Here is a 25,204-nt window from a genome sequence, read left to right as displayed (position 1 = left end):
GGGGGGGGGGGGGAGCAGAAGACAGAGCGCTCGGATAGATAGACATATATATGCATGAAGGCAGGAAGAACTGGAAAGGCAGGGTGAGTTATATGCAATTGGTCAGCCTGCACATTTTTTATCGGGCGCCGGGCGTACCCGCGATGGGAAATGGTAGTTACTCTCGTATCGACGAACAACGCCAGCAACAACGCCGGCAATATTCTTTCAAAGAGATACTCGCGCTTTTTCGGGAGAACGCCGCCGCCGACTCGAAATTCCCGTTCATGGGATCGTGTTAGGAACGTAATTCGCAACGTTTCCTGAGTCCGCTTTTCTCTTTGAGGATAACGGCAAACGCGATCTCGAGCTCGCGGTCATTTCGGGATCGGGAGCAAATTTCGTTCCACGACAAGTCGAGGAGCGCTCGTATCCGCGGGACTCGCGAAATTCGACGAGCCGTTTCAAAAACGAACGATACGCGAGTGGAAATTAACGTTCGCCCCTGTCCCCCCTTTCGCGTAAACACTTCCACGGCATTGAAACGTAGGCGCCTATTGAGCGTGACCGTCGTAATATCGAAACAGGAACAAACATCCCCGTGAACGACCGACTCGTCTCACTTTATCCCCGCCCGACGCGGCGCGAAGCACAATTTCCAGAAGTTGTTCCGCCCTCCTCACCAGCCCACCGGTTCTTCCCGCCCGGGTGTCGCCCGGGCCGTTTATAATCACCCCGACTTTCCCCCCGGCTCTTTAGGTTCGTGACGATGAGTCCGCTGAAAATGCCGAAGGGGTGGCCGGATCGCGTGCTTGGCGTTACGCATCCGCGACATATTGCCGTGGATCGCGGCTTAATCGAGCGAGACCAACGACCAGGCGGCCGAGCCGAAGGACGACCCTTTCAATTAAGCGATAAGCGTTATCGGACAGATACGCCGGCCGTAGTACGTACATACGTACGACTCAACGGATGAACGCGGGAAGGGGGGAGGGAGTGAGAACGTAACATAACGCGCGGATGGACGGACACGGTCGCCGCGCGATGTGATTTTTAGCTCTCCACCTCCGCCGCCTCCGTTCTCCGACGGCGGCAGCCCGATTCGCCGTTTATCCCGCCCTTTCTTTTCCGCGCTTTCCTTTTGCGCGGTCGACGGCGCTTTTTGTCGAGCCGCCCATTTTTCTCGATTGCCGCATCGACTGCGAAATCTCATTTCCCATGAAGATCACGCGATGGAATCCGGCGAGAGCCCGATCGAACACGCGTCGCGATTCGACTCGAGCCGAGTAAAAGCGCCCCGTCGCCCGATGTCATCGGACGACGTAGCGATAATCCGGAGGATTATAATTTCGACGAGTCCTCCGCCGACGCCGCTCCTTCCGGGGCGCTCCGTAAAACTGACACCTATGTATGGGATCGTTTATTAATTCCATTTATTGTAAGGACGAGACGCCTCGTTAACGAAAGACGAAACCACGAGATGTTTCTCCTTTACGAACTCGAACTCGAGAAGAGTGTCTCTTTTTGAAAGTAAACAAGACGAGGTCGTAGGGTCATCGACGTCGATATCGAAGGGTGGCGAGGTTTTTCGGAAAGTACGTCTACGACCTCCTCCATCGAAACTCCGACTTCCATGGCGACGATTCGTATGACACACAACATCAGAGTCTATTGACTTTTCCCCGACACCGTACAGGAAAGTTCCACATTGCATTTTCATGTCAAGCAGTCAAATATTATAATTTGTTGCTTAATGAGGCTTGTCCTGTCCCCTCATTTGCAGCTTTCCGCTCTGCCATATCGGAATACGTTGCATCGAATATTAATTAACGTATTACCTCGCTGCGTATTACATACATATATATTTAATTTATTGTAATTTACTTATCATATTCTCTGGCGAGGCAATGATATCAGCATTAGTGCTGCTGCCTTTTGGACACAAAGTTTATTAATAATTCCTTGTTCCACGTACAATTCTATAACTATAGCGTCCAATAAAGTTATTATTATTATTTAAAATGTCATCCTTTCGGTGATTATGTCGAGAATCTTAATGAACGATTAGTCGCGAGCTACAACGTGCGGTGAAATCGCACGCGAGCTGATCAACGTTCGAGTAATGATGACCGAAAGAAAAAAAAAACCCCAGGACTGCGCGCACGAAGGGGACGGACAGGAGTGAGTCGGATGAACGGACGGACGGGGCGAGAAAAGTAATCGTGCCTACAAGAATTGGGACATCGCCAACAAATTCGAGTTAGCCGAGCAGGGAGTGGTAAAGTGGTGGTGGCTGCGAGCTTCACGGTAGGGTGAGAGGCAAATGTCGACTTGGAGCCGTGGCGGGAGATACGAGGGTCGCGGCAGATGCGAGGGACGGCTAGAATTCGAAGGGTAGCGTTGCAGAGTGGCGAAGAACACAACGGCGGGGTGCGAGCGGCGGAGAGCGAGCGAAGAGAAAAGGCGTCGGGAAGAGGGGAGAGAAACGAGGGCAGAGAGAGTTGCCCGAAGAGCGAAGAGGAGTGAAAAGGGTAAAAACGAAAGGGGTGGCTGTTGCCGTAAAAGAGAGAGAGAGAGAGAGAGCAAAAGGAAAGAAAAAAGGAGATGAGACGGAGACACAGAAGGATCTAACTTCGTAGGGAAAGATTGTTTTCATTCGGGGCTCAAATTGAAAAGGAGCGAGAAAACCGCGATTCGAAAGCCAGCTAAGTGGCGGGGACCGACTGAAGGGTCTGGCCTGATTTATTTATTTTTTCTCTTTTCACCGAGCAAAGAGGGAGAAAGAGAGAGAGTGAGACTCGTGTTTCGGGACGAGAGAAATAAATAAGTTTTTTTCCTTTTTTTCCGAAGAGGTGTGTGAATTAAGTTGCCGACGATGGATGAAAGAAACGGGGAGAAGAGATCGATGAGAAATCGAGCGTTTACATAATTATATGTGCAAATGAGATTTAGATGCGTGTCGTGTATAGGCCGTCTTAAAGAAGTTGTAAAGCGAAAATAGAACAAGAATTGGATGAAAAAAGAAACTTGCACTACGTATATACTGAAATATTATCTAACTGTTCGTGCAATTAGAAAAAGATTAACCATTCGAAAGCTGAGATATTTGCAACTAAAGTTGACATATTATATGTATCCTTTAAAATTAGCGTTCCATTTTTAATATCTCCTAAATTACTATGATGATATTAAAGATTAATTCGCAGATATTTTACACAAATGTCGAAATTATTGACTATTTTGTTTTGAAAATAAGCAATGCAAAGTTCATAGTTTATAGTAATGAAAATACATGTACGAAATACATGTACATATACATATATTAAAATATTTATACATCTATTATTATCTGTGCATCTCTGAAGAGATTTAGAATTTGGATCAGCCGATTCACAAATATAGCACTGATAAAAAAGAAGAAAAATATTTTCGTATTTGTAATATCACGTATATATGTTTACCTCAACTTCGTTTCAAATTAACGTTTATCATTTAGGTAGTGAGATAAATGTATAGGCACGTAATTATTCTTGATAAATACTAAACTTACGAAGCCCTTAATTCGTCACCGAAAACACGGCACTGAGCTTTACAATCTTCTTCAAACGTTCGCGATTACTAATAAATAAGCCGGCGATAGAGATTCGACTGTGCGTCACTGTCCATCGAGAGAGCGCATGGCATCGGCGTGATATTATCACGGTTAATTAGCGAGTCACCAAGAACCGATAACTTTTCATTTCTCTTCCAATTAGCGTCAGAGGAGCAGCTCCGTCGCGTCATATCACCTCCCGATGCAATTTGTGCAGTCGCGGTGTCCCGCGACTTGATTTCCCGCCGATCCCGCGGCGGCCTTACTTTTCCGATTTTTATTAACACCTCATTATCCCGACAATTTAACCAGCGAGGAAACTGTGAGAGAACGCGTTGACAGATTTCGTCGTAAGGAGCCTCGTCGCGGGCTCAAAGGTCCGATCCAATTATTTCGACGATATAACTTTTATCGAGAAAAGTAAACGCGGCTCCCGATATTCCAGAAGAAAAGCTTTCTCTGCATCTTACGTTCTATATTCTGCGAAAGAATTCTACCCCCTCTCCCCTCCCCATCTCTATCTTTTTCTGAACGCAACATTACGTGACGTTACCGTAATCTTCTCGCGACAGGCACGACGACCTGATTATAATCCGCGACTGATGAAAAATACGAAAGCGTCACGTGGACGCTTACCAATACCCGTGATCAACGGTCGAGAGCTTAATAATCCCGCCTGTCGTCCCTTCTGCCGTTCCGATTTTAAAAGACAGCTTCAACGGACGCGCATCGCGAGATATCCGCTGCGAGGTCGATCTCGAAAATAGCGACGCTCTGATTTCTCGCGCATCACTCGCCGGCGGAAACAATTCCGCGCCGACCTCTCTCTCTCTCTCTCTCTTTCCTTCCCTCTTTCTCGGAGCCACGCTACGTCCTACAACTACCCGACAAGGTATATCTCCCCTCCTTCCCCGCCGCCTCGGCCCATTAAGCGCTGCCTCGGGGTACGAGGGTGAGAAATGATCGGCCGCTAATGCTAATGAATATCAGCTCGTTGTGCCGAGGCAGGGAGGGTTGTTTGGAGTTCGGGAGCCCCTACTACTTTTGAGCCGCCGGTGGTGGGGTCGCCGTCGTCGCCGCGACACGAGGGGCTCGTGGTCGCTTTTAAGAAAATTGCTGACAGAGGGGACCGCCCCACCGCTGTTTCCCCTGATTAGCCGAAATTACACGATTTCCCGGCCTAAACGCGCCCGCACCCCTCATTTGCGGCCGCGGCCGATTCCGACGATCCACTCACACACTCCGGGCTCAATTAACGAGGCAGCCCGGGCTCGTGAATAACCCTTAAAACGCGTCCAACGTGATATCTCGCGATTAACCTCCTCGGCGGCGCGGCCAGCAGGCGGAGGCAATCTCGGAAGGACGTTACGACGGCGGAACGAGATTCCCGAGGAACATAATAACACCGAAAGTGCTTATGCTACATCATCACCGCGATATTTCGAGGAATGTTCTCGCGGGCCGTGCGAGAAACTCACCTGCTTGTGCATCTCGACGTTGAGGCCGTACGACATCTCGTAATACTGTAACAAAAGAGACACACGGTTATCAATCCTGCGATTGCGATGCCGATTAAAATCCGTCGGCTATGAAGTATCTTGCGATTAAAATAGCGGACGGTGTGCATAAATTTGTGAAAGGAAGAGGAGGAGGAAAAAAGAGAGAGAGAGAGAGATGGAAAGATTATTGCGTCTCCTGTGTTGACGACTGCGCGCGCGTGCTGGAGATACGCGGCCGCGATCATAAATTGGTTAGCCGCAGCTGAGCACCGAGCGCGCTCGTTCGGGAACGCATTACCGCGCGCGGACCCTTTCTTGAAAATGAAAACCCGCGAATAACGCGCGCCGCCACGCGAGATCCTAATTCCGCGATCGTGCGCGCATTCGCTCACACGTTGCCGAGAAAATATTACGCGACAACGGGGAGCAGTCGCCGGCTCGGAGAGTCAGCCCATTCCGCCGATTGTGAGACGATCTCCCCTCCGTATGTACGTCGAAAGCGCGACATTCCCGAGACGTATCGAATCGCTCGGAACGATCGATGGATCGGCAGGCGCGATCTCGCCGCCGCACCCGGCCGGGGGTGCATTCTCGCGGGCGAATTTCTGCGGGCGAGGGCCGAACAGGCCCCTCTCGCAAGACCGTTACGACCCCGGCCTGCACATTCGTCTCGGTGAACTGCATCCGGGCGTACGATCGGTGGATGCGCTTGCGCGCGATCGTAAATCGGTTAGTGGCTGTCGCTTAACGCCGCGCGTGTCCGCCTTTAGCCGCTCGTTCGGGAACGGATGGCTCCGAGGGTCGGTTTGCCCGTCTACCGAGAGAGAGAGAAGGCAATGCACACGCCAGGCCAAGCCGAGAGATACTCGGCCGAGATCGATAGCATCGGCCACGGAAATATACCGACTTAATAATGCAGTCGATAACTACGCCCGGCGAACTTGGTGCAAGGCTCGCGCGAAGCCGCCTTCTTCTTCTTCTTCTTTCTCCTGCTTTCCTTGCAAAACGATCCCGGCGCGCCTCGTCTCCGCGTCCGCGCGTCGGTGTGTGTGTGTGTTTAGATGCCGGAGGTGGTGTTGGTGCTGGACGATCGTATCGCGCAACAAACACGGTGACTCGATAATTCGCTTCCTCGAAGCTCTCGGGCCGTCCTCGAAAAAGCACGCGCGACCACCACCGCCACGGAGTAGTAATGGAAGATGGTAATTTGTCCCGTCCGAGGCTGTCGGACATTCGCGTGTCTCGGAGATTTCGGGGCTCTCATTATTGCTCGTCGTGTTTTCTGAGGGTGGAGGCACCGAGAAACTCATTTTGTTGATTTAACTAAATTCCTGGTTCGGATATGAGCAAATAACGTATGGTTATAAGAACCAAAGCTTTCCCAAATCGAAATTTTGATACTACTCTACGCTCTCAAAGATATCTGGCGTCTATTTAGACGGACTATACAGGATGGAAGTATTTATATTGAGACGTCTAAATTAAAAAAAAATAAAAATAAAGCAAAATGAAAAAAAAAAGGTTTCAGACAAAATTGTAGAGTTTCAAAGGGGGCGTATTGTGATGCTATTGGTTTGACCTTCGGGTGGAGTATCAAAGTGAAATGAAGATTAACTTCATCTTTTTTGATAGCATCCTAATTTTTTTAGATAACTATGTTTGTAGCTCTTTTCAATAAATTCAATAAATTCAATAATTTGTCATACTCAAAGTCGTTGGAAGTCAAATGACGGAAAACATAAAGAGGAAACAGAGAACATGAAGGAACATTTTTCACAGCGTACACAACAACGAAATGACTAGTGTTCACTTTCATACTACATTTGATTTTCAGCGATTGACTGAATATCTGTTATGTTACAGACTGGTCGTTCGAGTCGTGCTATTGTTTACAACGCGCATCTTCTAATTAGCAACGTAAGTCATTCAATCAGCATTATTTAATTTTTATTTAGACACCTCAATATAGATGATCCATCCTGTAAATTAGTAAAAACCCACTTTGAAGATTTTGACACTTTTAACTTTTCTCCTGAACCTTTAATCCTACAGATTGAATTTTAATGCTACCTTCAACTGAACCTGTTTTGACGCTGAAACAGCGAACACCGCAACTTAACACATCATCAAGGTCAGAATAAGAGTTATATTACATTACTCGAGTTGAAATTGAATTTGCTATTTTAGCTCCTACTATGCTGTAGAATTAAAAGTTTAATGTAGGACCAACATTTTTCGATTCGGGTTGGTTCTCCGGAAACAAAAATGAAAAAGCTTTGGTTCAGAGAGCCAAGCCTTGGTTCTTCTAACCAAAACATTTGTATGCCCAAACAGGAATTTAGTTTCGGTCAAATAAATGGGTTTGTCAGTGTGCGCGTGGACCGCGCGGGGAAACGAGTGAGTTGCGCCACGATTATTACTAACGATGTTTGCACGATCACTGCGATATAATTAACACACAGCAAAGTCGTCTATAAAGGAGCCCCGATCGATAAAATCCTTCCTATGTCTAGCAACGTGTGCAATTACTCGGATGAGATTACAGCGCGATTGTTAATCGGACTTTAAGATCGATACGATTGGGATACCACCGCCGTGGCGACGATGGTGGTGGTGGTGGCGATGTGTCGGCGCGCTTGTTCGCGTCGACGAGGTACAGCCTCGCTCCCACGCGCTTCGAAGTTTGACTCGGACGGCCCGTGAGGAGGGGGTGGGAGGGGGCGGGAGAAGATGTCGGTGTAAGTCGGTAATCAAATAACGAGAAAACTCTCTCTCTCGACGGCACAAGTTCCGCGGGGTATCGATCTCCATCTGTCCGCCTCTCATTTTCTATTTTCACGTGCCTCGGAACCCAATAATAGGAGTTGTACCGATAATTTCGCCCCCTCCGGTTACTCGATATGGATCTTTTAGTAGCGAGCCTTTGATAGGGTGATCGGGCGACCTCCCTTCCTCCCCCTCCTCTCGCTTCTGTAGCGCGCTCTCGACATTTTCCCTCATTTCACCCCTTTCCCTCTCTCTCTCTCTCTCTCTCTGTGTGTCTCTCCGTTCTCCTTTCTGGTCGCACCGCACTCCGATTCGGCTCGTCGCTTTCGCCGGCTCTCATCCCGCGCGTACCTCCATTTACCTCTCCTCCTCCTCTTTCGCTCGCATCCACTCTTGACTCGCCTCGCGGAAATTTCACACGCGCGCGCAACACCCGCGGATAATTAAAAGGATAATTAATAAGTCGGAGCGCGATTCGCGCCGAGCGCGTGAGTCGTGCCCGCGAGGGAGATCCCCTCTTCACGGGCAATCCGCATATTGGCGACTCGTATTTTCTCGTCAAAGCCCGTGAATTGCGGGGCATATGAAAAAGCGGAATCGACGTTGTCAATCGCGGCTGCGCCGAAAAGATCCCTCTCGCGAGATCGTCTCACGATGTGCGGTGGATCGATAATAGATTTAAAAAAGCCACATCTGATCATCTCGCCGCGATTACATGTAAGAAATACGTTCACGTATTTAGACGTAATTTACAGAACGACGTGTACGCTCCAGAAACACGAAATAGGAATCCGCAAGTATTATTTCACCCGGCCGAGACCTCTAAAGTTATTTTCCGCGCGTAAAGGAACAATCGCGGCGCCGTCGGCCAAACCGCCCATCACGCTCGGAGCGTAGCGTCGCAAAATTTCGCGAGCGTCGGTGTAAAAAAAATTTTTTTCCGCGAGAAGAGAGAAAAGAGAGCAAGAGAGAGAGGGAGGGAGGGAGGGAGGAAGAGAGAGAGAGAGAGAGAAGAGCGCAGCGTAGCGTAGCATAGCGTAGCGCAGGGCAGAGGAGGAGTGGAAATGCAATCTGCCAGACGTGCCCGCTCGCGCGCGCGAAAGCAAACGGCGAACCGTGGAAACAGGAGGAAAACAAAGAGTAATCGAGAAGCGTGCCCCAGGGATGTGGGTTACGTTTAATTTGTTGCAGCGCGAAAAAACGCGGTGGAGAAAAAACATAGATAATTGGAAAGTCTTCTCGTTCGCGGGCAGGCCGGAGAGATGCGCGACGACCCCGGGCCCGTTTTCGATAAGGTTTTTTTCGTTCCATCCCTTTTTTGTATCCCCTGTCCCCCTCCGGCCGACCGTTCCCCGTGCCATTGAGCGCCCCGTCTCTTTCTCCCTTTCTCTCGTTCGATCATTACATTCGCGTATCGGAAATCAAATTAATTTTCCGACGGCCCGGGGGCTCGGAGTTTTCCGTTCGCCCCGTTTGTTTTCGACGATACGGAACGGCGCTACTCCTCCCTCTCATACTCTTCCCGCTCCTCCCGCGCCCTCCTCCCGGGACAAAGTAGGAGGGTTGATGGGATGACGCTCGGCGGCCACCTCGTTTCAAGCTACACTCCGGAGAATTAATTCACCGCCGACGATGCGCGCCGCAACCTGTCGCGATAAAAATATGAAGCTCCTGCGAGCAATCGAGCGGAAGGCGGCGCGAAAATTCGAGGAATGCGGAGGAAAGTGTGGAATTCGTGAGCGCGAATAATTGGAGCATGTCAGACGTTCGTGGGCGTCGGAGTTGTTTATTCCCCGGGTCCGAGCTGAAACATCGCGATCGTGATCGCTGCGGGAGGAGGGAGACGCGCAGCGGGGTGGGGAACTTTTTACAACGCCGCCCCGAATTTTCCTACCTTTTTTCGTTGGCGAGATGAAGATAAGGGAGTTCCGGAGCGTATAAACTGGAGCGACAAACAGACATTCGGCGAAAGACGAATCGCGGAGTTATTCGGGAGCGCGAGTTTAACTTCGGCCGAATCGCTCTTCCCCGCTCTGTATCCTTGATTACGTTCCTACGAAATATTACTTTCCGAAAATACATTTCTCGAATCCGCAGCGCGGATATACACGAACAATGACTCGGGGGAGATCAAATAATAAATAAAGGCGGAAATAAAAATTGCTGGGATCCGCAGAGCGGATATATGAACGTTGAATAAAGGAAAGATCGAATAACAGAGGAAGGGAGACGGAGACAAAAATGTATCCCACGTGAAAGAGGCGGTGGATCCTCCTTATATACTCGGCGTCTTTGTACATTCGATATTATACTTTTCTATTTTTGATACATCGACCGTCTCAAAATTCCACGAAAACTCTACGGGCCTCAGGATAATCGAGGATTGACCTGATCCGCAAACAAATCGAGGTGCGAGCATATTAATCAAATCCCTGAAAGCTCGACGCGGTCGGCGGTGTCTCGACAGAAGGGAAAGATATCGCGTAACGACGTAGAAAGGCGATGATCCGTGGGAGCGGACAAAAGAGCGAAGCGAGAAAAAGAGAGAGAGAGAGAGAGGGAACGACAGGGGGGAAGAAGAGTCACAGGATAGAAGGGGGTAAAAATTGAAGCGGCGCGCGGATTTACGCGGCGCGTTACCCTAATGAAAATCGCGAAGGATGAACTTGCGCGCGCGTGGCGGCGGCGGCGGCGGTGGTGGTGGTGGTGACGGAAAGAAATGGGAGGAGGAGGCGGTCGGAATACACGAGGGTGGAATTAGAATATCAGAGACACGATGGCGGAGTGTGTGTGTGTATGTGCGTGTATACGTACTGTGCCGCGCACTAACACCCCTTCACCCTCGCCCGCGTCTACGGCTTGCACGTATATAATACTTGTCGGTGGTTGACAAACCCTCGACATCAATTTCTCTCTCTGTCTCTGTAATTCTCCTGCTCGTCCCTCTGCCCGTGTCCGTCCTCGTCTCTCTCTCTCTCTCTCTTCTCTTCTCTTTCTCTCTGTGTCTCTCGCCCCCTCTTTCTCTCTCACTCCATCCATCCGTCTCTCTCCCATTCCCTTTTCCCTCGACGAGCCTTGCTTCTCTCGCTCCCGCTCGCCTCCCACTTCTACCCCTTCTCCATCACCTCCTCCACCTCCTGCCGCCACCCCCTGCTTCCCGACCCCTTCTCTATCTCTCTCTTCGTTTACTTTGGAGATATCGATTACCGGCTCAACTCCCAACCCCCATCAACCCCTCTGTCACCTCCGACCCCCCTTATCCACTCCCTCTAGCACCCCCGACTCCCTTCCACTCGGCCCAGCTTGCTGCTTGGTTGCTTGCACGGTGTCACATCGGTGTAGCAGTTTACAGAGGAGACAGTATAGTTCGCGACAATTACGATCGGCCGTACAGCAGGCGGCGGTGTAGGACCTCGAGAATCGAGGATACCCTCGTTTACAGCGGCGACATCGATCTACCAGCCGAGCGCGGTTCGTTTTCCAGCCGGTTATTAATTCGCGCGTTCAAAGACGCGCCGAAATCGCGGTGTAAACGCGAAGCGCTCGCGCAAAACGGTCGTTTCGTTCCCTCCCTCCTACCCTTTCCCTCTCTCTCTTTCTCTCTTTCCTTGGTACGCGCAAAACGAAGAAGCACCAACGGCGCTTCGCGAGCGCGGATTTGCATTTCTTAGGTAATTTGCATTAACTGCGCAAATCCGAACTACCTGGTGTTAGAATACCTCGCGAATTTCACGAACTTGCTTTCTCTCTCTCTCTCTCCTTCAAAGTTAACGGGGAGGAGTATCAAAAATTACAACCGCATATCTCCCCGCAATTAACCGCAATAATGAGAGACCGTTGAATAATGAAGTATCCCAAAATTGGCAATTAGCGGAATATCACTCTGCAACTTTGATCGCACTTTCGACCGTTGTACAGCCGCGAGTACTGATTTCAATACGCGCTACAACGTATTACATACGATATCTCCCCCCCCCCCTCTCCCCGGCGTCGTATTTATTCGTAAATAATGGAAATGCAACGGCGTTGGCGAGAGAGGCGTATTCCTTTCTATCTGCTGTGGCGCACACACACACACACACACTGAGTGTGTTAAACCCGCCGAGATTATACCCGGCTTCAATTTCTGATTTCTACAAACGCCGCTGCTGGGATCCCGAAAATCAAGCGAGTAAACTGCAAAATGTGCCTTCGAGCTCCGCCAGAATTTGTGTCTACGATCGAGCATAACGGGGTTATTGACCCTCCAATCCGTGCCGTTCGCTTTCGTATCTCGAAAGCGGTTTGCAGAAATGCATAACCCGCGCCCGCGTGAGCGCATTCTCGCGCGGCGCTGAATTTGTATCGGGACAAAAGCGGAAACTCCTTGATTTTTGCTCCCATTTTCGGTCCCGACCGTCATGTCTCTCTCTCTCTCTCTCTTTTTCTCTCTCCTGTGAGTTTGATTTGCCCGAGAGGATGCGAGGACGAGGACGAGACGCGGAATATTCCGGGGGAAATTTTTATGTAACTTCGAAGGCGACGTCCACGAAGATGTTGTCGCACGATTCCGCGAAACCGCGAGATTTCCCTGACGAGAAAATGACCAAAGAAAAAGGGAGAAAGGAAAAGATACGTTCGCGTATATATATTTATTTCTCTCTTGACACATGCGTCTCTCCCGCGAGTTTGATTTGCTCGCGCGGACGAAGAGCATGGAATATTCGGGAGCAAACATTTCACGTAATCTCGAAGGCAACGTCCCAAGTGGCCTTATGTTAAATCTTTAATTCTACAACATAGTAGGAGCTAAGATAGCAAAATAGGTTCAATTTTAATTCTATTAATATAATATAACTCCTACTTTAACCCTGATGATATCTTAAATTTCCGTTTCTGCTGTTTTGGCGTCAAAATAAGTTGTTAAAGATGGCATTAAAATTCAATTGGTAAAATTAAAGGTTCAAAAGAGAAGTTAAAAAGTGTCAGTATTGTCAAAGTAAACTTTTACTAGTCCATATACCTACGTAGGTACAAACTGTATCCTTAACCCTTTGCGGTCCTATGGACGACTGCAGAACCCTTTGATAGCCGTTTTACAATAACATAAAGTATACAGTAGGACATAAGCAGTAAACTAATTGACCAATTGGACTCTTACAGTCCAAGAATGATCGACTGTAGTTGGTCAATTAGCTTACTACTTACGTCTTGCTGCATACTTTACGCTATTGTAGAACGGCCGTAAGAACGTCAGAATAACATCAAAATTTCCATTCGAGGTCCGTGACGACGTTTGTCGCGCGATTTCGCGAAACGAAAAATTCCCTCTGCGAAAAAATGGCCAAAGAGGAAGAAGAGATTCGCGTATCATTTATTATATACTCTCGACACGCGTGCGCTGTTTTCTACAGCGCGAATTCTTAGCTGCCATTCGATCGCGTCCGCGCGCACCCCGATGCGTGACTTTTTATACCGGCGATTCGCGACGAAACGGCCGAGTCAATATTTCATTCGAGGCATTCAATTTCCGGTATATCAACGCGCCGCATCTACTATATCGCTTTTGAAACGGGAGGCGAAACCAACGGGCAACATGATCCAATCTGAAATAATTACCTACTCTCGGAATGTTAAGTAGCGAATGTGAAAGCGGACTGTGGAATATTGCTTCCCGACGATATCACGCGTTGAGAAAGGTAAAGAAAGGAGGAACAAGAAGAGAAACTGCAACAATCGTATCTCTCTTTCTCTCTGGCGAACGATTCTCAAATAAATACTACGATCATCGCAATTATTTCGACTTCGGACTTACCTTCTTGTGAATTCCGCGAAGTCTCGCGCAGCGTCTCACGCGGAGAAAATCTATATCGCGGTAATGACAATAATAACATCCACTCGCCGTGAAGCGAGGCGAAGCGAGGCGAAGCGAAGCGCGAGGGGAAACGCGAAACGGATAGTCGGCGAATACTTTGGGCCATGTTAGTACTGCACTTTAATATAGGTAAGTCCAAGTTAAGCTCCTTACCGATGACGATACGATTAGTACGGTTGGCCGGACTAATTGCCTTCGCGCTGATGGAACTAAATCGAAGAGCCGGCAATATGAGGCGGGAATAATATCGATCGTTTTTACCCCATCCCTGTCCGTGTCTCCCCCCGGACGATTGGCTCTCGCGCTCTAACGCTCGCACAATTCCTCTCGTTTACATAATATCCGGTTCCTCGATGCTCACGTTATCGATAAACACCGTGCGCGCCGCGGTGTGTGTTTTCGCGTCGCCAATAAGAGAGAACGGCTGGGAGGGGGGGGGGGAGCCTTCGAAGGGATTCCGCACGCGAGGGAGGCTCCCTTTCTCCGTTTTCGCGACGCGCGTGAAACCGATAATCGAATTTCGATCTTATTTTTAACGAATCCGCTGCATCTTTCAGCAGCCGAGGCGAACGTCGAATTAAGTGATCGCTCGCGAGGAAACCGACGACAGGCACTCGTCTATTTTCACGCACGAATTTTCCCGAAGATTCGCAGCTCGCGCGCGAGAATCGACGAGGGGGTGCCTCACCGATACGCCGTTGACACTCCTCGGACGATCGGGGAGACAAATTGTCGCCCGAGAGTTGTTTTCGCTCGAGCTGCGCCGGGCTCGCGCGAAGAAAGACGTAATAAGACTTAATCAAAGTGGAAAGACAGGAAAGGGAACTTACAAAGTGCCTTACCATAACGTAATGCCTTTGCATCTCGGTTTTCTCGTTGGCCAACTTCTCGCACTCCATCTTCAGTCTGTGAAAAATAAAAGGCGATTGAGAGAGCGCGGATCTGCTGCGAGACCGGCAGAGATTACCGCCGCTTTGAGAGATAAAACAAATACTAATTGCGAACGCGCGTAAAACGCCGGGGGAAAGTCGCGCGTTTGAGGATAAAGATCAAAACGCGTATGACGCACGTCAACGGGCATCTCTACAATCTACGATCTACAATCCGATGTCGTTGAAGACACGCGACACACGACGGGAAAAGCGAAGAATACCCGGAATAGATGATCGCGAAAAGTTGAGGAAAGCACGATAAGCGTAAACGGAAGAACGGTGGAGGTTGGAAGGCAAAGAGAAACGGAAATCTAAGAACGACATGTAGCACATGGAGAGGAGGCAAGAGGGGTGAAGAGAAAAGCGGAAAAGTACGAAAAGGACGAAGAACGAACGAACGAGAAGGAGAGATACTCACGTATGGTACTGCGATTGGATGAAACTGAATTCCTCTTTGATCCTGTCGCAAGTGTCCGCCACCGTGAATTTCAGTCCGCCCGCAGCCCCGCCGCTACCGCCGCCACCCTGCAAGAAAAAGGGGAAAACGAAGGGATTCGATTAGCTACGTACGACAATGCGGACGCGCGGCGCAGGGTAGAGGGACGCGAGAGGACACCGTCGGACGGAAGGGGGAAGAATGGTACGAGGAAAAAAGAGAGGGAGAAAGAGAGAAAGAAAGAGAGAAGGTACGCAGTGCGGCTCCGCGTGTGTGGGCGTTAAAACCGCGCGGAACGTCTCGTCTCGCGACGAATAAGCCGCATCCGCGACAAGCAGCCTGCCACTTTGTGGCATTGTGTTTAATCCTTATAGCTCCGGGCCACCAGCCGTCCATGTGCGGATCCCGTCGCTATTAATACGAATAAATGGAGCAATCGTATCTGCGCGCTCGCTCGAGCTGCGTATGCCACCGGAGGCTGCCCGTCTGCCTGGGCTTGCTTGTCCGCTCGTTCGACGCGTAATGCGCGGAGATGCGTTCTTCATTTACGAAAATATCAAGGACGTTTCCTCCGGGCGAATTCACTCAATTAATTTGATTGGACGTTACTGGTGCGCGTACGTCCTCCCGTAAATTAATCCCAACGCCGATAGCGCTTCGCATTCGGGGAAAGAGTATTAAAAGTCACGTTGACTGTTTATTTATTAACGGATAACAAGACCGCTCGGATCCAACCAGATCCATATTCTGATGCTTCCGTGAACATGCTGCTAAAGCGTTTCAGGTGTTTTACATATTTTTCGACGCGAAAAATTTTTGTTTCACTTACTTTTAAATATTTTCTAACTTATTGTTAGCATAAAAAGTACCTAGTGTCGAAAAAATTATTTGAAAATCCACAAAATTTTCCATGGGCCGGATTCGGCCCACATGAACCTTGTTATTTGAGGGTTAATTTTGAATTCGTACATTCATAATTTTTTATTTGCATGGTTTCAAATACATGCCAAGTTATTTGTCCCAAACGAAATGGATAATTGTGGATCGTGAGGTTAAAACGTTGTGAGAAATTTCTCTCTCTCTCTCTCTCTCTCTCTTGTTGGATCAGCTCAATTATTTAAGTTACATCGGCTGACGGCGCAACAATGTCCGATATCGACTGTGCAATACACAACACACAGTGCTCGCGGGCTGAAGGGTTAAACGCGGTATTCGCGGCAGAAAAGGTGCGGGCGCGAGAGAGAGAAAGAGAGAAAAAGACAGAGAGAGTTTCTCGTTTCGTCGGGCCCGTATATCTCTCCTTTGGGAACGTCTTTAAGCCGCGACGAGGTTAAAGTCGAAGATGACAGGGAACCAGGCGTCGAATGGCCTTCGGGCACATAAAGCGCACGCAAACGCGCGGGACCGAGGCCAGAAATGCGAGCAGGGAGCAGCCAGGTATAAAAAACGAATGTCTTGCGGGGGCGAGAGAGGCAGGGGAGGAAGAGAGAGAGAGAGAGAGAGAGAGAGAGAGAGCGAAGGAAGGTAGGCGCGGACCTCAAGAGCCAAGGATGAAGGGCTGTGAAGGCGTCCTTAATGAGACCCATTCCACCAGATACCACGAGGTCCGAGTCTCCACAGGCTCTCTCTCTCTTCAGAGAGTCCCGGATGTGTGCACGCACACAGGCGTGCGCGCGAACACACAGGCGTAACAACACACCAATGGCACTCTCGGCCGCGCCGACTGAAATTACGGAGGAAAGGATCGGCGCTTTTCGATGACAGTAATGATTACGTTTGCGGTGAAAGGGCGTCAATCGAATTTCGAAAAGACGCGCCTTCTCGCGCGCCTCTCACAAAGCGGACCGCTGGCACACCGTCATCACGCAATCCCGGCCGAGGGAGGGTTTCGCGCGTGGATTTTCGAAAACGACGGGAGATCGAGTGTGTATCGCGCGCGCGATACACGAGGGGGGGCTGGGAGGGGGGGGAGCAATCGCGTCGCGCAAACGGCGGAACGCTAATGATCCCGTCCGCTCGGTCGATCGGTCTCGCTCGGAACGGCCTGCCGGAGGTTCTCGCGTCTCGCGGTGTATCCCGCCACCGCGCGGCAGAGCTTAATAACGTTTCGATAGATCGATCGATGACTGGCCAAGTGACGGCGCGCACCGAAAATTCCAATTTTTCGAGGGATTGCGGCCCCCGCGCTGAATGATTTGGCCACTTGTTGAATGCGAAACGGGGGAGTGGCTGTCGGTGGTAAAATGGTTTGGGAGCGGGAGAGAGCGCGACGGTGGGCCTCACTTGTTGCAATCATCAAACGGAAAAGTCATCGAACAGGTTGTTGCGCCGCGGCGGGGCACGGAGGCACAGGAACGCTACAATGCGGCGCGGCGCGTCGTGTCGCGGCCAACGACAAATTCGCGTTCATCGAAAACTCCCTCTCTTTCTCCCGCTTTATCCCGAAACGACGAGCACGGCGATCCGTCGGTTGAAATTAATTAACGTACTATACTCACCCTCTCCCCCTCGTGATTCGACATACTCCAACATTCGCGCGCGCGCTCTCCCGCGCAAATATTCCCATATCGCGATGTCCGTATCCCGTCGTCACATTTTTCCCGCAATTCCAACAATTTTCGGATAGATGGTTTTTTTTTCCGCGCCGATCGAGGTGGTTCTTAGTTGATGAGAGAGATTCTCGGGTGTTCCCTTTTGGGATGCACGGTAGAAATTGTGGAATGAACGGAAAGACAGCAGGAGAGGAATCTTCTTAAAATTTGATCGTCCCATTCCTCGAAACACGATTCCACCGTCTTTTCTTACCTCTCGCTGGCGTGACTCTCCTTGGGGTAACGACCGAAATAAAGACGCGGATGTGTAAATAATTGCGCGGTGAGATTCGACGGTATCGGAGGGAACTACGACCGACCGATCGATGGGTCGTCGTCGTCGTCATGCCGAGGCACGCGTCTGACGTAAATGCCGATTTATAAATACTCGCGCGGAAACTTAAATCACATATTCCCAAATTAGAGATCCCCCATCGACCGGGTCATTATCCTGAGATGGTACTTATTTACGCTGCCGCGGAATTGCTACTCCGGCTTCGCAAGAATTCAGATGGCGTATTCGATCGGCCCTCGTCGGTGTTAGCGCGACGCGAGAGATTTCAGTTTCGCACACGCGAAGAATAACGTGTCGTTGCGAAACTCCGCTCGCGTAGGCTCTTATCGTCGTGACGTACCGGCTATGCTATGCGCTGAGAAAAAAGTGCCTGATATCTGCGATCATTATTATGATCATAATCAAATATAATGTTTTTATTGTAACACTCGACGATATAATTATGGCCGGGAAATGGCTTTCCTTTAAGCTCTATTATAGCGTTATTGATGATAATTTTATGTATACACAATAAAGTGTCGCTGCAAAGTAAAAAATCGTATGCCTAAATGTTAAAAATTTTCCTGTGTTACCAACCCTTCATTATTACTTCAATATAAAACATACAACTGATACGTTACCATTTTCGTGATGTTTTCATGTGTTATATTTATGTAAATTTTGTAATTTAATATCTGTGGTGTGTAGACCTCATTATCAATACTGTTCCGTTGCCAATACAGGCGTCCTAGGTTACCGGCCAATTTAGCCGCTTGCCTACGAGAAGGCCATGTGATAAAAAAAAAAGAAGAGACGATTAAGTAAACAACGGTTGTTAGAGACACATAAACTATTAATGGCGAAGAATAAAGTTTTATTTGTGCTGACATAAAAGTGTATTGTGAGTTTATATATTAAAGTGGGAGTTCTGCTTTTTGGTGAAAAGTAGGCCCACAGGTGTATCATTTAGAAATATTATTTTGAGTTCTTTTAACACAATTGCTTAGTTAACTTAACATATTGTGCTTGTTATCTTAACATTTTGCGTTAAATAAATAATCAACGTGTATATATGTCCGGATACACATTTTCTACTTCAGCGTTGATTAACAAAGAGATTAACCGAAGACCGATTTTGACACGGGTACAAAATGTTTTTTTATCATGTGAGATTAAGAATCCTTTTCTCTCAGTGAAATGAAATACATTGTGCACACACGATCGTTATCATTCGTGATCATTGTGACAATTCCGCTATATTCCGCAAAATTAATTTATAACGTGAACGGCGGCACATATGAGAGGCCGCGAATGAGCGCTGTTATTTCTACATAACGTATCGACGATTCCGACAATATACCCCGATAATATCAGGGTATCGGAAGAGGAGCGTCTCCAGTCTGGAAGTGCCCACGTATCTCCTCTCTCTCTCTCTCTCTCTCTCTCGCACGTTACGACGCGCCTGTTATTAACGAGCGAAGACAAAAGTCTCTCTGACTCTCCGGCCATGCGACCGCAAAACTGCGCTCGGGCTGCGTCGGCCGTGTCGTGCGTGTGTCTTTTGTACTCGTCTCGTCGTCCGAACGGTTTCCCCCCGCCGCGCCTTGCTCCTCCTCCCCGTCCTTTCTTTCGTTCCTTCTTTTTTCTTTCGCAGCGGCGAGTGTACGCGCGGATAGTATCGAAAAACCGGCTGGTTCACTTTGTTGCCGGGAGATAATGGCCGTGCGAATCGTAAATAAGGTAATAGGTCTTCGGAGGGCCGGTACGGCCCAAAGATCCGATGACGTAAGCGGCAGCCTCTTATAAGGCGTCCTGCGAGCGAGCGAGCGCGCGGTTCCTCGAGAGAGGAAAGAGCGGACACGCATCCGAGATAAATCGCCACCCTCTCCCGCTCCCCTTGCTGCACCACCGTCACCTCGTCGTCGTCGAAAACAAGGGTGCGCTCCGGGTGAGTTTCTTTTGTGTGCACATCGCGTCTCGCGGATGTCGTGTTGTCCCGAACGCACCGAACCGTTTGCGAGAGAGACCGGTAACGTATTCCTCCTCTCCTTACGCTCGCACAGGTCGAATCCATGCTCCTGTCGCTGATGGAAGCGACGTTTGGCCGGGAGCGATGCGAATGCAGTGCGCGGTGCACAGCGAGAGTCAGATGCCGCGCGAGAGCGCTCGCTGACGCAGCTGCAGTTGAATAAACAGCGGCGCGCCGATGCGCTCCCGCGCGCCTCGCAGAACAACGAGAGAGAGAGAGAGAGAGAGAGGCGAGGAGCACGAGCCGAAGCGGGGGACTTGTGCGCCACGTGTGTACACACTCGCGCGACGCATCCTGTGCAAATAATGAGTGCCGGGCATCATCGGGAGCGCGCGGATCTGCCGATTACGCGCATGAACGGCCATTAAAAGCGGCGGGTGAGGAAGAGGAGGCAAGAGGGAAAGAAAGGAGAGAGAGAGAGAGAGAGAGGAAGGGAGGGGCGAGAAGTAATCGTTCGTTATAGCGCAAAAAGTGGATATCGCATCCGCGGGCGAAGGAGGAAAAAAGCACGAGGGGCAATCGGTTCGCGATGCGATCGCGGAGACGACGGCTTCTCTTCTTCCTCCTCCTTCTTTATGCGCTCGTTCTATCAGCGAGCGGCTTTTTCGCAGCGGGAAGAAAGACGCACGCGGCGGCGCGCCTTTATGAGATAGCGAGGCGGCGTAATTATTTCATGCGTCCGCGCCGTCGCTGTCATAACATAATTAAGTGCCGAGAGAGAAGGGAAAAGCAAGGGAGAGACCGCGAGAGAGATGGAGAGAAGCGCGCGAGCGAGACTGATCGCATGGTATCAAACGCGCAATTAGAGGACACCGGTGAAACACGGGGAAAAACGAAGAGCGTCCGTGAACTAAGATCAGCAGCTTTTAGACCTCCCGTCCTAGACTCGACTTAGACGCAGCTCGACCCCCAGGACTAAGACGATCAACTTTTCGCAGAGACTCCACTTTTACTTAGGGCAAATCCTACGGAGGCTTATTCCTGGCTTAGCGCAAAAGTTTAATCTGTTGAGTTAACATCCGTCCCACTTTCGCGATTTAAAGAGTTTTGTTCGGAAAACCGCCCCGACGACTCCGCAGCCCCCTCGGTTCCGAGGCGCAGCAGTTGGTTAACGGAATGTGCCCTTCACGGCCGCGGAGAAAGAGAAAAAACAGAGACCGAAGGAACGCGACTGACATATTTTTATCAGCGACTCGTCCTGCTTTTTTCTCGTTGCGGAACGAACGACGGAAAAGGAAGGGAAAATGATCTTATTAACCCGTTCCAGCGACACAATAGGCTCCGGGTAATCGCCCTGCGGAGCTTAGATCGTAGTTAATCACGCCCTCACCCTCGAAGCGGAGTAGCGCGTCTACGCGCGTTCGATATTATTGTCGGTGTCGGCACACTGTTCCCATTGATTATCGTCGTTAATTAGCAGAACGACGATCCTCTCACGAGACGATCACCAGCCGTGCGCCAAGCGAATCGCACGAGGATCTCGCAACGTCTCCGAACGGCGTTAAAATATCGATATTTCACCTCGGACGCTGAATATTTTTTAATACCTGCGCTCCGACGTCGGCTGGGTATCGCGGTGTAATTACGGGGCAGCGAGGTTGCGACAGAGAAGAAACGAGGAAGTTACCTCGCTTCTCTTATTCCAAAGCGATACTCTCTCACGATACGTATCGATAATTCACGTCGCTCTTCTCATCGTCGTTTGCGACGTTGCGGAAACTACGTTTTCCTTCTCTCAGTCTCTGTCTCACTCTGCCGCTGAAACTACCAACAGTGCGAAATCAACATCGCGACTGTCCGGACGATTATACGAGCAGAGCCGAGATATTCACGCGACGTATTCTACGCCATACGGGGGAGTTGAATTTTCCTATTTAAATAGCTCCTACTCGAATTCGAGCGCAATGATGGACGATCAAACGGGCGGGTTCGCCGAGCCGCACGAGCGAGACGAGCGATCGACGAAATTACTGCGCGCCCGCTCGGGTTTTCGTACGGACGCTCGTAATTTGCGTAAAATCCCGTTACGACGGCGACGGGTGAGATTTCGGAGCGCGTTAAGGGTGTACGCGTGCTCGATCAACGTCGGCGCACAGCGAGCGCTAACAAATGCCCCGGTCTCGCCGCGAAGGGGAGGCCGGGCAGACGCAACGGGCGCGCTCACGAGGGTGAACTAACAGAAGGGACACACGCGGGATTCGATAGGGAGCACTCGTAAGAGCACGTGGTGAAATTCTTGGCGCGCGCGGAAGCGTGCACTTTGAATAAGCGCGATCCTCCGCCACGATAATGAATGGCCGAAGGGGGGACGGGGGAAACGCGTACGACAACGAAGCCGCCCTAGTTATATCCTCTATCTCTCCCTCCCCTCCGACATCGGAAGACTCGCAACATTCGAACGCTCGCGCTAATTGGGTCGATTATCGACGAAGAGGGAAAACAGTTGCCTCGTGTGAAAGGATCTTAAATTTAATTAACCACATGATAAATCTATATTTACAATGTCCCTAAGTAATAATAAATCATAGAACAATCGATATCAATATGCTGTGTTTTGTTCATAAGAGCGGTTTGTAATTGGAGTCTAAATGATCCCAAGTGACCGTTTACGTTAAAAAAAAAAAATAAGGCAACTACTCGCGAGTTAAACATAATGCACGATGGAAAAGAATGAAATATAAGATATAAAAATAACAACAGCATCAGCCGTTCGTTTCATTCCGTTGTGGGAAAATAACCTCCCATTTCTATATCTAATATTTAATACTTATTCTTATTTCTAACGTATGTTCTATTAGGGTGATGTTCTAACACATTTATATTTAATAACGGCGGATTATACGAGACGTCGAACGGGGCTGAAGCGAGGATCGCTTGAATTCTCGTCGAGCGGCAATCGAGTCTCTACACAAACGGAGCATCTTGTTCTCATTTGTTTTATCGTCCAGAGCTCGCGATCGAGAAGACAACCGGTGATTCTGGGACACCCACTGAGCATGGCATAACTCCGCTTCTCATTCCGTCGCGTAACCTCACGTTCGTGTCGCAACGACGGACCCGTGTTACTGCCGGGGTCGCGGCGCACCGACACACGCGGCCGTTCGCGCGTACGTGCACACCGTGGCCGGGCATTACGACTTCCACGGGTCTGTGTGTATCGGCATGATTATTATAGGTTAGACGTTCTGTGGCGCAGCCGGCATGCAATGAGCCGACGTAGAAGGACCGAAACAACCTCCGGCTTCGGACGCGCGCGATCCGTGAGGGATGCGGGTCGCTTTCCGTGTATAACTGTGTACGTGAAGCGAGCGAGCGAGCGCGTGTGTACAGGTGCGCATTTCGAGCATTCGAAACACACACGTGCCATTGCACGCCACAATGAACGCCACCCCTGAGGTTTCGCTTCTTTCCCCTTAACCTGCGCGCTAAAACAAAACTCGTCCGCCGCGAAAGAACACTTGTCGGTTCTTAAGTAAAGGGTGAAAAGGGGGAGGGGGGGAGACGGAAGGTAAAAGCGGGGGTATGCATAACGGGGACGGAAATTGGTGCCAAAAGTCGCAGCTTTCCCGAAGATTCCCCGGTGACCCCCGGAACCGTATTCTCCGCGACGAGGAAGAAGGGCAGGAGGAGGAGGAGGTGCGCCAGGTCGGTTAAATAATTCATGAGCCGCAAGGCGGGATGAATTCCAACGAAAATATTCGGTAGTACAATAAGGAATATTTATAGAAATGTCATTTATACCGAGATATCGATTCGAACGTTGGGCCTGCTGTTTCGCAATCGGCGGCGGCCGATTTCTTTCTCTCTCTCTGTCTCTCTCGCGGCGAAAGAATCCCGTTCTCTTTTCCTTCTCTCCCACGACGAGGAACGCCTCGGGCAATGAGATCGACGTTCTCCAGCGCGGACTTGCGACATACCGAATACAGTGAAATAATACAAAAACGAGATCCCGTCGAGCGGGGGTGTGCAATCGGGCGAGATCCGGCGATCCCCGGAACGACCATCTGACGAGGGTGGTTAAGAAGAACTCGTAGCAGTACCAGGAGCCGCGAGAAAGAGAGTGGCTTCGATCCACGTCTTCACGTGGACGATACCACCTTTGGTAAATGCCTTCGTCACGCGAGGGGTGAACCGTTTATAGTCTATAAGGAAGTCGGTCTTTTTCTCCTTTTCTTCCACGCGGCCCGCACCCCCCTTCACCAGCCTTCGAGGCCGCCGCCGAAGAGGGTCGTTCGGCTTGTCGGCTGGCTCGCCTCGCGCGCATCAACCTATCCTGTCCTTCTCCTTCTCCTCTTCCCGACCCGGTCTTATACTCCGTTCGTCGTGAGAACGATAATCGTTTTATCCATGTGAGAGCAGCGGGACCGCACATCACCTGTTCGTTTCTCAAAGCGTCATTCGCTGGAAATGACCCGCCTCGCTTATATATTGCGTCGTAGCGCTCCGCGCGGAACTCGATTTTCTAGAGCCGAGCCGCGGAGACGACGTTCGGGGGTGTCGTTTCAACGCACGCGGGAACTTGGGCGAATGGAGTCGTCGCGGCGAGTAATGGAGGTTACGTGAGCGGGGCGAAACGCGAGAAAGATACGCGCTATCACTCGTTCGGCGAGTTAGTCTCGACGAAAAAGAGAGAGAGAGAGAGAGAGAGAGAAAAAGAAAAAGAAGAACGAGACGAGAGAAGAAAAAGGGAAAAAGTGGGACGAACAAGTTCGATCTTTAGGTGAATTATCAAGAGGGGAAGTTTGTCGTTGACAGAGATGAGGGATGACGCGCAACTCGGCGAAGTGAATTCTTATTCTTCGAGTATAGTTTCGAATTAAGTTCGCACGCGTGTGTACGTAAGTAAACTCTCGGGAGTCGGCGCGTTGCATGTACATGTACGTGTGCGCGAATCGATAATAAAGCCGTAGCCGTTTCTATCGGTATTACTATTACCAGCACGAAGAAGCGTGGAGTTGCGATCAAGGCGCGGAAGAAATCTCGAAGGATTTCGCTTATCGATCACCAAGAAGCGGGCGAGCGAGCAAGCGAACGCGTTCTTTCTTTCTCTCTTTCTCTCCCTCTCTCTCTCTCTCTCTCTCTCTCTCTCTCTCCCCCAGCAGCGTTCGTTATACGAAACGAGAGCGATCTTCCCCGCCGCTACGTTCGATCAATGTCGTCGGGAGTTGATTGAACACGCAAATGCGATATATTAATTTGTACGTTGCGTCCAATCGGTTTTCATCGGTAACTGATTATAATCGATTGTTCCA

General features: G+C 49.9%; 1 protein-coding gene across 4 annotated transcripts in view; it reads right to left on the bottom strand.

The window, feature by feature from the left end:
- Positions 1–25,204, bottom strand: part of LOC106745129 (protein groucho-like) — an 87,404-nt gene that overhangs the window by 39,594 nt on the left and 22,606 nt on the right. For all 4 annotated transcript variants that reach the window (XM_014620420.1, XM_014620419.1, XM_014620422.1 and 1 more), the window contains 3 exons: positions 15,041–15,147; positions 14,533–14,596; positions 5,050–5,094 (listed from right to left, as the gene is read on the bottom strand). In XM_014620420.1, coding sequence (XP_014475906.1) covers positions 5,050–5,094; positions 14,533–14,596; positions 15,041–15,147 — 216 coding nt within the window. The remainder of the gene's footprint in view (positions 1–5,049; positions 5,095–14,532; positions 14,597–15,040; positions 15,148–25,204) is intronic.

Source organism: Dinoponera quadriceps, unplaced genomic scaffold (assembly GCF_001313825.1).
Source record: "Dinoponera quadriceps isolate SergipeBrazil2010 unplaced genomic scaffold, ASM131382v1 scaffold1425, whole genome shotgun sequence".
Lineage (NCBI taxonomy): Eukaryota > Metazoa > Arthropoda > Insecta > Hymenoptera > Formicidae > Dinoponera > Dinoponera quadriceps.
Note: the sequence above shows the minus strand (reverse complement) of the source record. Positions and strands in the feature narration are given on the sequence as shown.